This window comes from Sus scrofa, chromosome 8 (genome assembly GCF_054392235.1).
Source record: "Sus scrofa isolate SSC_HxYL_T2T_F1_AM1 chromosome 8, Sscrofa_HxYL_maternal_Yorkshire_Landrace_v2.0, whole genome shotgun sequence".
In the NCBI taxonomy this organism is placed as follows: domain Eukaryota; kingdom Metazoa; phylum Chordata; class Mammalia; order Artiodactyla; family Suidae; genus Sus; species Sus scrofa.
In genome coordinates this window covers 141,472,815-141,486,366 of record NC_139390.1, presented here as the reverse complement: position 1 = coordinate 141,486,366, position 13,552 = coordinate 141,472,815, and the positions used below count along the sequence as shown (strand labels likewise).

Here is a 13,552-nt window from a genome sequence, read left to right as displayed (position 1 = left end):
AATCCATAAGATGGAAACCAGGTAGTAAGGCTGGCTGAGCAATGAGGCAGAAGTAGGGTGGGTCCTGGGACACACCACGGATTCCTCCTGTCACCCATGAACTGCCTGTGCTTGAACTTGTCTAATAAACAGTGGAAGCCACTTATTTTGGCCATTATTATGGCAGCTCCCTTTGTATCCTTAAAAATAGTCTAACTCCGCAGTCCTGCTTGACCACTTACTGACGAGCTGTGTTTCCTTGGGTAAATCACTTAATTTCTTTTACTCTCATTTCTTTATTTATTCAAATATTTGTTAAACATCTACTACTGGCTGAAAAATGTGCTATGTGCTATAGCGATGGAAATAACTGCAACTTCATTCCTACCAACCCAAAGGACTAATCTAATGGAACACGTAACAGTGTCCTATGTAACCTAATATAAAACCAGCTCTGCCACCTTGAAGGGCTCTTGGAAGGTCAATTAAAGTAATATAAACAATGTGAGCAGGATCCCAAAAAGTAAAATGGAAATTTACTTTTTAGCTAATTCTGATCTATATATGACAATAGCCTAACAACGAAGTTAAAAAAAAAAAAAAAAAAAAAACTATGCAATTTCAGACCAGAAGGCTAGAACTAAAGTTGAGATCAAGGAGTTCCTGTCGTGGCGCAGTGGTTAGTGAATCCGACTAGGAACCATGAGGTTGCGGGTTCGGTCCCTGGCCTTGCTCAGTGGGTTAACGATCCGGATCCGGTGTTGCCGTGAGCTGTGGTGTAGGTTGCAGACGCGGCTCGGATCCCGAGTTGCTGTGGCTCTGGCGTAGGCTGGTGGCTACAGCTCCGATTCAACCCCTAGCCTGGGAACCTCTATATGCCGCAAGAGCAGCCCAAGAAATAGCAAAAAGACAAAAAAAAAAAAAAAATAAAGTTGAGATCAAGAAGGAAATAATCTTGGAGTTCCCGTCGTGGCGCGGTGGTTAACAAATACAACTAAGAACCATGAGGTTGGGGGTTCGATCCCTGGCCTCACTCAGTGGGTTAAGGATCCAGCGTTGCCGTGAGCTGTGGTGTAGGTCGCAGATGCAGCTCAGATCCCGTGTTGGTGTGGCTGTGGCGTAGGCCGGTGGCTACTGTTCTGATTCGAGCCCTAGCCTGGGAACCTCCATGTACTGCAGGTGCAGCCCTAGAAAGGGCAAAAAAAGACAAAAAAGAAGAAGAAGAAGGAAATAATCCCAGATGCTGTGTGACGCACTTACCCACATGGCGCGGGAGGGTAATGACCACTGGACCATGTCCCGCAGAGGGAAACCAGGGTTGGGAGCAGCCTCCAACCAGATGAGGCTACAGATTACTTACCGCAGATAAAGAACTAGAAAAGAAAAAGAGAAACCCTCGGGGGCAACAAGAGCTGTTTTTAAGTATGTGAAGAATGAGCAGACGCACAGAGGCAGAGCCTGGTTCCACAGGATAATGTCACGGTGCCACGGTTGACATTTTAAGGCAGCCTCATTCTATTGGGACGCTCTTTGTAAAAACTCTGAGCCCAAACACAGAACTACCTAATTTTGGAGGTTGTAAGGTCCTGGTCAGCGAAGGCGTTTAAAGGTGGGAAGACCGGGTGTCGGGGATGCTGAGGAAAGGACTTCTGTGAGGAGGGGTGAGAGGCAGAATTCAACGTGTCCCAGAGTTCCTTGCGCTTCAATGAACGCTTGAAGGTGTCTGTACTTTTTACGAGCCCCTTTTCCTCTTGTTAGCAAGCCTTGTGTCCTAAGACATGCACTGTTTTTAACCACATATTGTTGAGTGTACACTTTTGCATCTATAGTCAAATGGTTGCTTTTATATCTAAAATATAAGGAGATTACACTGCAAAATATCAAAAGATTAAATAATGGTTTGTTTGCTTACCTTGGCTGATGAGACAATTTGCTTGGCCTGGCGTCTGGATAAATGATCAATGGTCCTTATCAGCACTTCAGGATCTGCATTAGCTAAGTGTGCCAGACTTTTATAACCAGCATTGTATAACTGTTTTGCTCGACCCTGAAAAGTATGACAAAAATCATTGGGACCAGAATGTGGGTTTAGGAAAAAATAAGTATCTTATTGAAGGAAAAACATTCACATGCAAGAGACAGGAATAAACTAAGATAATGAAGTACATATGGAGAGAGAACACATTAGCATCCGGAGAATTTTTAAAAGATGCACTTGGGTGGTTCCCATCTGACCGCGGAGAGTTGGCTTTCTGTGCAGCTTATGTCCACTGACGTGTGTTGCAATCGGAACTGAGACACTCACTAGAGCATTTAGGCTATGGATATTATTTCAGATCCCCAATCAAATGCTTTAGTGCAATATCCCGAAAATGTTCTCACCATCTGCTTGGGGCACGTGTGTGTGTGTGTGTGTGTGTGTGTGTGTGTGCAAAACAGACAGTAAAGAAATCAGCTGGAGATACTTTATTCCCACTCTCTTAAAAAATGTAAACAATCCACCTAGTTACCACTACCTTCCACAAGCACTGTCTACACTGACAGAAGCGGGACTCTTTGCTGGGGTGGAGGAAGGAAGGGATGCTAAGAATGAGGGTAGCACACACATTATGTAGGGAAGGCCCCCCTACAAATGTGATTTTTCACCAGAACTGCTCATGGAGGAACAGGGATTTCTGGGAGGTCATGGCAGAAATTTATTTTTTAAATAGACAAAAAAAAAAAAAAAAAAGAGTCCCATGAAAAATGAGCAATAAGGCTATTGTTGTCACTTAAGCTGTGACACGACAGTAAAACCGGATTTTTCTGTTAGCTGTCGGCACCGCCGTCAGGAAACGGGCGCTACTAACCTCTAACACTCCAGCCACTTCCATGAGAGGGATCAGCTCCGCCTTTACACAGTAAGTCAGCTTCTTGGTCAGTTCCACCAAAAGCGCTCTGTAGACCCAGAACTCCTCCAGTTCCTGCAGAGTACAAAGAAATATGCGGACTTTAAATTTGGGAAGTTATTTCAAAGTCTAGTTTTCATGGTAGTGGCCTCACAGAGGACTCTCCCTTGGGTAAACTCTGGAAGCTGGGTTAAGCCAGAGGTGAACAAAGACTCCAAGCAGAAATATTAGGAGGAAACAGGGCAGAGACTGAGCAATTTGATGAAACGGCTTTAGGGTGAGGAAACAGGCTGGGAATTGAAAAATAAGTCAATAGGAAGAATTCTGTTCATTTGTATCAAAACATCGGCCAAGTGGATGCAAAGATTTTCTTCCCCAAATGACTGGAGACAATTCCTATATCTGGAAATTTATCCTGAAGACAAAACACTACATATGGAAGGATTCAAGTGCAAGAGAAAGCTCAGTACAGCAATATTTAAAAGAATAACATCAGGAGTTCCCGTCGTGGCTCAGTGGCTAACAAATCCGACTAGGAACCATGAGGTTGCGGGTTCGGTCCCTGGCCTTGCTCAGTGGGTTAGGGATCCGGCATTGCTGTGAGCTGTGGTGTAGGTTGCAGACATGACTCGGATCCTGAGTTGCTGTGGCCCTGGCGTAGGCCAGCAGCTGTAGCTCCTATTCGACCCCTAGCCTGGGAACCTCCATGTGCCATGGGTGCGGCCCTAGAAAAAGGCAAAAAGACAAATAATAATAATAATAACAATAATAATAATAATATCAGAAGCCATGAGTTGGTAATACTTAAAGCTGCTGGGTAAATGGGTATTCCTTATATATTATCTTGTCCTTTTCAATATATGATTGATATTTTCTATAACAGTTTTTTTTTTTTCTTAAGTTCCCTTTCTAACCTTTGAGTACCACTGTGAGCATTTGGGATGCGTGGAACAACACTAGCTAGCTGTTTTGCAACCATGAGAAGTAGTCGATGCGCTAAGGATGGCAGCATAAAAAGAAGGAAACAAAACCTTCAGGAGAATGACTGAGTCAATCGATCCCAAAGTGCTTTCGCTCTGGCCTTCCTGCTATATAAGATAAGCATTTTTCCTTATGGTTTAAATTTCTATGGGGTTTTTCTGTTACTTGTAGCTAAAAGCATCTTAACTAATATGACTAGTATACTATTTTATCTTGCTTACATAATCTTTTATTAAAAAAAAACTTTAAAATGTTGAAAATACGTTCATGAGAGTTGTCAGGTAGACTGACCCTAGGATCAACTATCAAATCATAGTTGTTTTTCACGTTGAACCTATAATTCTTTCACGTGAACAACTCTGTAAGGCTCACATCCTTGTAGGGCTAAGTAAAAACAGAATATTAGAGAATGCACCTTTAAATATGAAGAACACAGAAAACTTAAGAAAATACATTATAAAGGCCAGCTTCTCCTTATTATCCATGTTTTTGGTCTACTGATTAGCTAGCACATAATGAGGAAATAGAAGCTAAACTTTAAAAATCAGCATAAGAAAGGGAATGTGTGCACATGTATGACGGGGTCACTTTGCTGTACAGCAGAAATTGGTGCAACATTATAAAGCAACTACACTTTAATAAAAAATTTAAATCAACAACAATAACAACAAATCAGATAAGTCAAAGGTATTTAGAAAGATAATTATCAATCAATCCAGAGCCAAGTAATTGTAGATTATTTACTCTCTTCATTAGCACATATGACAGAATTAACTGCCATATACACTCACAGAATAAGACAGGGCACATGAATTCGATTTTAAATTTAAAAGTAGAATTCATGGCTAAAAAAAAAAAAGGGTTTTTTTAAAAAAGATCTCACTCGCAGGATATGGAGGTTCCCAGGCTAGGGGTCGAATTGGAGCTACAGCTGCCGGCCTACACCACAGCCACAGCAACGCCAGATCCGAGCCATGTCTGCGACCTACACCACAGCTCACGGCAACACCAGATCCTTAACCCGCTGAGCAAGGCCAGGGATCAAACCTGGGTTCTCATGGATGCTAGTCAAATGGGTTTCCACTGAGCCATGATGGGAACTCCAAGTTTTTAAAAATTGAGTACAGAAGTACAGAAACAAGCATTACTATGCCACCCAAAAAGAATAAATTTAATTAGCAAAAACAGCTTGTATTATAAATTCATCAAAAATTATCTGGGTAAAAAAGTCTGATAAGCTTTGTTGCATTATTTAAGGAAACTCTGAAAGCCTCTTTTAGAAAGTCTTAAATAAATCCGTCCCACATGCATATGGCCTAAATAAAGTTTTCTTCTTATTTTATAAAATACACATTTGATATAGAAACTAAAGTGGCTGCCTGACATTGGAAGCAAAAATAGGAAATTACTACAGCAATCAAGAGTACATGGGGAGTTCCCACTGTGGCTCAGCAGTTAACGAACCAACTAGTATCCATGAGGATGCAGGTTCGTTCCCTGGCCTTACTCAGTGGGTTATGGATCCATCATTGCTATGGCTGTGGTGTAGGTCACAGATGCAGCTCTGATTTGACCCCTAGCCTGGGAACTTCCATTGCCGAGGGTGTGTCCCTAAAAAAGAAAGAGAGAGAGAGTATGGTGCTAGGTAATCAGCAGGTGGCTGGACATCAGGAACATACTAATCCTACACTTTACACTGTCATCACTCAGGAGAAAGACACGCAGAAGCCACACCAACGGAGAAATGTTATTTGAGAGCTGATTCCAAACACTTGAAACTACTGATGATAGTTCTAAGAGTACGGATAACTATAGGTACTTTTGACTTATTCATTATACATTTCAGTTGATTCTATCATTTTTGTATATTATATGTATATATATATAGTATTTTTGTAAGTGGATAAAAACAAAGATATATTTAAATAAATTTCAGTGTTTTGTAATAAGTCAACTGTGAGATGATACCAACTGGTTTTTGAGTTTAGTAACAGTTCAAACAGGAGATGCGCAGAGCATACATCATCTATCTAGCGGGATTACCTCACAGAAATGCAACACGCACGAGGAGAATGCCGCGGCTCCAGAAAGAAGATTTTGTATATGTCCTCGAGGCATATTAAATTTTTCAGACACACGCCACACGCTGGTCTCTTTGAGCAAGGTATACAGGACAAAAGACAGGTAGAGTCTGTTGACAATGGTCTTGTCCACCTTCTAGAAAGACACAAACACATGCTGTGGACGGGACGAGCTCTGCAAAAAATGTCCTTTACGTTCAAGTCGGACAAGAGGTAAAGCGCATGAAGCTGAGTCCAGGAAAGCGGGACGGAACAGTTCCACGGAAATAACAACCAGGTTCTAGCGTATGTACTTTCTGTTGGTTCACGTGATCTCTTTTCCAAGTATAAAAGGAGAAGCAGGCCAAATGGTTTCCAATTTAAACTTCCTTCGACAGGCGGGGTCCGAGTTTAACTGTCTTCCCCGCAAAAGCCGTGTTCAAGTCCCAACCCCTGCTACCTCTGAAAGGGACCATCTTTGGCACCAGGAGCTCTGCCTACGTAGTGAGTCAGGGATCTCGCGATGCCATCGTCCAGGATGTGCAGGGGCCCCTGAAGGGTCCATTCTCCAATGACTTCTCTCCCTCTCCGAGAGGAGAGAGCAGAGTGACACCGAGGGAGGTGGTGGCAAGACGGAGGCAGACGCTGGGGGGCTGCGTCTAAGGGCTGCCGGCAACCACCGAAAGCTATCGGAGGCCGGATGGGCTCTTCCTCAGCCTCCAGAAGGAACCACCATCGTGGCTCCAGACTGCTGGGCTCCTGAGCTGTGACAGAATACATTTCTGCTGTGAAGGAGCTGGGGACACCCTTACATTTTGCTGCAGTATTTGTGGGCTGTATATGTGTGTGATCATGATTATAAATTAGACAAATGCATTTGTTTAGACAAATATGTTCACAAGCTCGTCTATATTGTAAACTAAGAGTAGTGTTAAGGTCGATGATTGCCACATGGTCATAATAAATACTTATGGTTAACCAAAGTTAAAATACTACAAGAGAAAAAAATGCTACCTGTAGTTGACAATTTCTGTGCTGTGCACTGCTTTTGCCTGCAGTGTCTAGTGATTATTTTTTTGTGTAAAGCATTTCACAGCTAATATCAAGCTAACTTATAGATCGAGGAATTCACATTTACTCAATCAGAAGGGGGGAGAAAAAGGATGAACTTGAAGGAGTAAAATAAGTACAAAATATAAAATTATATCCTTTACTAAAGTAAAAGAACATTTGAGATGAGAACTTAGGGTGGTCTGTTGATGTAAGAATTATGGATTCTGCATGTTGACACTGGATCACCCTTTTAAAAAGCACTAAGTTGAAAAAAGCATGGTAGCTGAATAACAGGTAGGAGTAGATCACTTTTTAATTTCCCAATTTTAGTGCATCTTCATTATTAACTATAAATTGAGTCAAGGTAGATTTTGCTTAGAATGTATTTTCCAAGCCAAGAAAAATGATATAATATCACATGGCAAGATAAGCCACATTATAGCAATTTCAAGATCTTTTACAAGGAATGTTTAAAGAAAAGGTCTTTTTCAATGTGGAGAAATCAATTAGATTTTAAGTACAATTTAAGTAGATGTTCTGTAGAATTTTTTCTACACTAGGATACTTCTAAAACATTTAACTAGGGGTTCCCATCGTGCCTCAGCAGGTTATGAACCCGACTAGTATCCATGAGAATGTGGAACCTGGCCCCACTCAGTGGGTTGAGGATCTGGTGTTGCTGTGAGCTGTGGCGTAAGTCACAGACGCGGCTCAGATCCCCTGCTGCTGTGGCTGTGGCTGTGGTTGTGGTGTAGGCTGGCAGCTATAGCTCCAATTTGACCCCTAGCCTGGGAACCTCCATAGGCCACAGGTGAGGCCCTAGAAAACAAAACAATCATACAAAAAACATTAAACTAGTAATTAATCTATTTGTAATTAAGATAAATTCATGCCCATACTCCTTTCTATATTTAATTATCAATTAAACAAACTTTATTGACTGTATTTCATAAAATGTAACAAAAAAATTCTGATTCAAGTTTTAAAAGATGTATTATTCTAATAAGACTTTATAAAAGCTTATTATTTGGTAATGAGTTCCAAATTAATATGATTTTGTTTTTACTTTATTTTTATAGAGTTTGACATAAAAGCCTGTTTTAAGAAATATTTTTATTCAACATTTTGAAGGTCTAAACAATATAGTCATTTCTGAGGTAAAAAACCCAATCTAAATATTGCCAACATGAATACTGAAGTACGATATAGTTATAATTTTATGATATAGCAATTCAAGGGACAGTTGCACTATTCAATTAAAATGTCAGTAAACACCATCTTCCATTTTTCAAAATGAAACCAGTAACATCTATGTTTTCTTAAAATTTTTTTTTTTTTTTTAGAGCCACACCCGTGGCATATGGAAGTTCCCAGGCTAGGGGTCGAATGGGAGCTGTAGCTGCCAGCCTACACCACAGCCACAGCAACACGAGATCCAAGCCACATCTGTGACCTATACCACAGCTCACGGCAATGCCGGATCCTTAACCCACAACCTCATGGTTCCTAGTCAGATTCGTTTCCACTGAGCCACAATGGGAACTCTGAAACCAGTAATATCTATGTAAATTTAAAATATAAATGGGAAAGTTATATGCAAGATAGTTACAAGAGTCGATTACCAAAGAAAAATGGAAAAAAAGTATAAGAAATGATACTAACTTAAGGAATTTGAAGGCATGATTGCCAAAGAATTACTTCTACTTCTCGTAAAGTTCGTGTATGCATTTGATGCTTGCTTCTTGTTTACTGACTGAACTTCAAAACACCAAAATAAATCACATAGGAGTACTGGCTTCTCCACTTCCATCTTCTAGAATGCTTTATGAATCAAGCACTAGATTGGGAGCTCTTTGTGGACAACAGAGAGCGACAACGAAAACAAAAATCCCAAACTCATGCTATCGGAATCCCTGAGAATCCTTAAGAAAAAGTCTCTAGAAAATATCCTTTTCTCCCTGAACTGAACTTCTTTCAGGAGTCTAAAATATTGTGAGAACGTTTTACACTTTGTAATGGAGCCATAAGCAGCCCAAGGAAAACTGTATTAAGAAGGTTTACCTTTTCCCATGATAAAAGCCTCACATGTGCAGGGCTATTTTAGAAATACAAAGGAACAAAAAAGGGCCATCACACCATCCAGAAATAAACACTGTTTTAAAAAACAGCTAAATTTCTGGTCCTCAGATGTTTTAAATAGTAAAATGGGAATTATATTAAAGAAAAAAAAAATGTGAACCAAAAGATCAAGTCAGTGAAGGAGATGATACAACAGCATCAGTTCTGTTCAATGAACTTGTTTAGGAATGTCAAAAAGACGACGGTACCTTCTTGATGGCTTGACCTGATGCTTTCTTCCCAATAAAGTTCTCAGAGACTCCAACCAGAGTAGCTACATTCTGTTCTGCAGGACTGAGCTGGCTAAACTATAGAGAAAAAGGGTAAATAAGTAGAAAAATTGAATGGTAAGTTCAAAACATCTGCCATTTGAACCAAATCCAGTATTTACTGTGACATCACATTTTCATGATTATAAAAGCTATTAAAAAACCCCACAAATTGTATTTACAAATATTGCAAGCTTAAAAGATACATTATTAAAATATACATACTTGAGTAGAATGACTTAAAGACCACCGACTGTGTGCTTCTGTTTAATATGGGAGATGTTTGAAGGGGGGTAAAAGGAAAAGCTTATAAAAATAATTACGTTTTACAGGACCACTTCGAAAAACTTAAGAGTAACATTTAAAAAATACGACATGAAAAAGAAAGTTAATTTCTGCAGCCAAAAGCTGCACATGCTTCTCCCTAATATGTGTTCACGCATCTAGCCTCTCACAGCAAAATCATAACAGACTGTGCTCTGCCACTGGTTTTGTTACAGGTACGGCCAGTTCCACGCTTGCTACTGGCGGTAAAGGTGACGCTCCTTCTCGGGTATTAACGTCACTGGCTTTGCTCTGTCATCACGCGTGACGCTGACAGGCTCTCGTGCAATTAACTCTCCGTCATCAGGGATGGTTTGCCTGTCTTCCTCCCATTGCAGGCATTATAAACTGCGGTGGTCACCAAACCACAGGAATAATCAGTTATCTCTGCGGATGGGACCAGGGGTGATCCTTTTTTCCTTTCTGCGCCGTTCTTTCTTTCTTTCTTTTTGATTATGAACATGTTTATACTTCCCAGAAAATATTTAAGCAAAACAGAACAAAAACGCTACTGCCACATCACTCCTTTAAAAACAAAGGGCCCAATTTCAAATATGTTTTAATAGAAAAAAAAAAGTGAGTAGCCACTTGACAAAAATCGTATCACGAGTAACACACCAAGCGGCCTGGATCATAGAGTCTTATCGTCTCACCTGCCTGAAGTATACCATCCAGTCAGGGTCGCACCGCGAAGCCATGTCATAGGGAGTTGTCAGGTAGATTAGATGAAGCAGGCTTTCAAGCACAAGCCCTTCGAGACCTTTTTTCAAGTCTCTGTAGAGGATGTCACAATAAGCCAGATCTATAGTCCCTAAAAGAAAGACACAGACAGTTCCTCTTTCACACCAAAGAGGGAAAGAGGTGATGCTGAAGAAAGTCCGGTTTAGGAGTTATGGAAATGCAGCAGAAAGTCGCGGGCGTCTCCTACTCGGTAATTCAGCACAATTATTTCGGAGGGCAGTTTCGTAAGTACGCACCTTCTGACCCAACTACTCTGTTGCCGGGCTCTCACCCAGAGAAACCTTTCCATACATATCCAAAAATGCAGGAGCAGAGAGGCCCATGTAGCCTGGTTTACAGTGAGAAAAATCAGTCAATGCCCATCCACAGAAGAATGGTTCAGTAAATTGCAGCATCCCTACTACGGGTGACTACAGACCCAAAGGAACAATGAGGAAGCGTTAAAGGGGCTGACGCGGGAAGATGTTCAGGAAGCTCCACACAAGCGAGAAAAGCAAGCTGCCCGAAGGCACTCACCCGAGGTAACGTGTGTGTGTGTGTGTACAGGTACATGTACACACACACAGACACCCCCCCCCCATATATGCACACACCTAAAACTTAGGAAGGATGCATGTATCTGCTTGTTAGGAAAGTTACAGGAAATGACTGGGACGATGGAGTCCAAGGGGTCATTCTTGCTAGGGGGTCGTCGTGCGTGTTCCCGGGGAGGAGCACTGAGGACTGGACACGTTTTTCTCCAGACACTTTGGCGAGAGTCTAAATCACTTGTGATTCAGAACACTTTCCAACTTTTTAAGGCTGAAGTAGGCTGACAGTGAGTAACAGAAGACTAATATTACTAACATGAAACTACACATTCATTTTAAAGTCACAGAATAATTTATATCTTTTCCAGTGCATTTCCTTAGATTCGTAATGGGATTTAGGGAAACTCTTACCCTTAAAAGAAGCTCGTCCCAGCTTCGTAATACGAAAGCTATACTGGAACTCTTCCTCGGACCCCTGAACAGTATCTTTTTGCAGAAGTCCTTCTTCTGTCAAAACAGTGTCTTTCTGTAGGAGTCCTTTTTCTGTCAAGTATCTAAGGGACTCGACAGTTATTTCCCATAGACTTTTTTCTTTCAACAAGATCTTTTGCTGCACACCAAAAAAGGTACCACTCATAAAGTGATATATGTCACCAAGAGTCGTTGCAATCTGAAACAGTAGGACATCATTGGAGTATCTTCCCTGATTCAAGGCATCATTTGAATAATAAGCAAGATGATGACTCATCTCCATACCTCAAAGCTATTTAAATAAACATTATAAAAATCTACATAGTTGCACAAAGGTAATTTTATAATGACACATCAAAATCACAAGGAAAACAACTTAAGGGAGAAGACGGTTGTCAGATTCACACTTCTAATGAAACAGCTACACATTTCTTATTCCGAGATTCCTTAGGTTTTTGAATAATCTTTCTCACTATCTCCAAAGCTGTGCTGTTTACTCCCCAACTGATTATCGCTAACTCCCACTCAGCTGCCTTCAGAAATCCTCCTTCCGTCCCCTCTCCAGCCACCTGTGAAAACATTCTTCAGCTTTAAAAATTGTATCTCACACACACACACACACACACACACACACACACACACACACACACGGAAAACACAACTCTAAGTCTAAAACAGGATCAGGCCATACTTTCCCGACTTGTCACCTAAAGATCAACAGCAGTTTGCTACCTCTTTTTGTCCCTTTTATTCCCATCTTCCCCCCCCCCCATATTTTGCTGCCTTTTTCTCCCCCTTGCTTACTATTTAAAACTTACAAACGGCGGAGTCAGAAGTAATGCTTAACCCGCCATTGGGTATTCAGATGTAGAGCTGACTCTGAATTAGCATCATTTCCATGAACCAATTTCAGTAAGATCAACATGTTATACTAAAAAGTAGTCAGTCAATGAGCATATAGCTTTCTCTTACAATTCTGTGGGTATTTCCATTGGAAAGCTTACGTAGTAATTTCATGTTAAACCAATATAAGGGATAATAAAAAATACTGTGGGGCAGAGACATTTCCTATTGCTTCTCCCCTTTTTCTTTTTTCTTTTTCTTAGGCCCAAAGCATGTGGAGGTTCCCAGGCTAGGGGTGGAATTGGAGCTGCAGCTGCCGGCCTATGCCACAGCCACAGCAACACCAGATCCGAGCCGGGTCTGCGACCTACGCTCACTACGGTTTACAGCAACACCAGATTCTTAATCCACTGAGTGAGGTCAGGGATCAAACCTGCGTCCTCATGGACACTAGTCAGGTTTGTTACCACTGAGCCACAACGGAACTCCAGCTTCTCTTTTCAATAAAGATCATTCTTAATACCGTATTCATTTAGGCTAAAATTGTACTTTTAAGATATTCAAGAACTGATGCCCAGTTTAGAGATTATTGATGTACGTAGTTTTTATATTGTTTTCTACTTGGTTGTTTACAGTTAACGCTGGGGGTAAACAAAATAAAAAACAAACAAAAACCCCTTTACTCGATCCCTCTAGCTACTATCATACCATCTTTCTATCCTTCCGTGAAAACTTTTAGACGGAGTGATTTAAGGCCACTGGGCAGCCTCTGCCTCTGGCCCCCAAGATTTTCCAAAGCTGGGTTCTCCACTGTTGCCCCAATCTGCAACTTCAGCCATGTACAACTCCAAAGTCAATCTGTTCATTAATTCTAGCATTTACTGAGTGCCAAGCACTGTGGCACATGCCAGGCATGGTGCTAGGCCCTAGGATTCAGTGATAACTGAAAATAAATGGGAGAAGTTCCTGTGTGGCACAGTGGGTTAAGGATCTAGCATTGCTGCAGCTGTAGTATAGGTTGCAACTGCGGGGCAGGTTGGATCCCAGGCCTGGGAAACTTCCACATGCTGCAGGTACAGCCAAAAAAAGAAAAAAAAAAGTGGATACTGCTTTCGCAGGGCTTCCATTCCAGGGGGGTAAATATTAGCCAAATAAGGGCAGTAACAAGACTCCAACTACAAACTGATAGATGCTATTAAAGGAAAGGAATGTGTTTCTATAAAGTATACGACAGACTGACTCGACTCAGCGGCACAGGGAGGCTGCCCCGAGGAAGCGAGGCCAAGTGAAACTCT

The 13,552-nt window shown here is 41.2% G+C and overlaps 1 protein-coding gene and 1 long non-coding RNA gene across 17 annotated transcripts in view; one reads left to right on the top strand and one right to left on the bottom strand.

The window, feature by feature from the left end:
- The window catches only part of HELQ (helicase, POLQ like), a 34,349-nt gene that overhangs the window by 1,982 nt on the left and 18,815 nt on the right, over positions 1 to 13,552 (bottom strand). For 7 of the 13 annotated variants that reach the window (XR_014813447.1, XR_014813445.1, XM_084973601.1 and 4 more), the window contains 6 exons: positions 11,355 to 11,613; positions 10,326 to 10,483; positions 9,289 to 9,387; positions 5,892 to 6,065; positions 2,829 to 2,942; positions 1,892 to 2,026 (listed from right to left, as the gene is read on the bottom strand). Coding sequence is in view for 9 of the 13 variants with exons in the window: in XM_084973601.1 (XP_084829727.1) it covers positions 1,892 to 2,026; positions 2,829 to 2,942; positions 5,892 to 6,065; positions 9,289 to 9,387; positions 10,326 to 10,483; positions 11,355 to 11,613 (939 nt within the window). In the remaining 4 variants the exon portion in view is untranslated. Of the gene's footprint in view, positions 1 to 1,891; positions 2,027 to 2,828; positions 2,943 to 5,891; positions 6,066 to 9,288; positions 9,388 to 10,325; positions 10,484 to 11,006; positions 11,225 to 11,354; positions 11,614 to 13,552 lie in introns of all 13 variants that reach the window. The other 6 variants (XM_084973602.1, XM_013989415.3, XM_013989416.3 and 3 more) reach the window with 4 other exon arrangements.
- The window catches only part of LOC102167078 (uncharacterized), a 95,288-nt gene that overhangs the window by 71,131 nt on the left and 10,605 nt on the right, over positions 1 to 13,552 (top strand). The window contains exon 5 of one of the 4 annotated variants that reach the window (XR_014813475.1): positions 3,769 to 5,663. The exons of 2 other annotated variants lie outside the window; for them this stretch is intronic. This is a non-coding gene — a long non-coding RNA (uncharacterized LOC102167078). Of the gene's footprint in view, positions 1 to 3,768; positions 5,664 to 6,069; positions 6,210 to 13,552 lie in introns of those variants that run through there. One more of the 4 variants, XR_014813477.1, reaches the window with a different exon arrangement.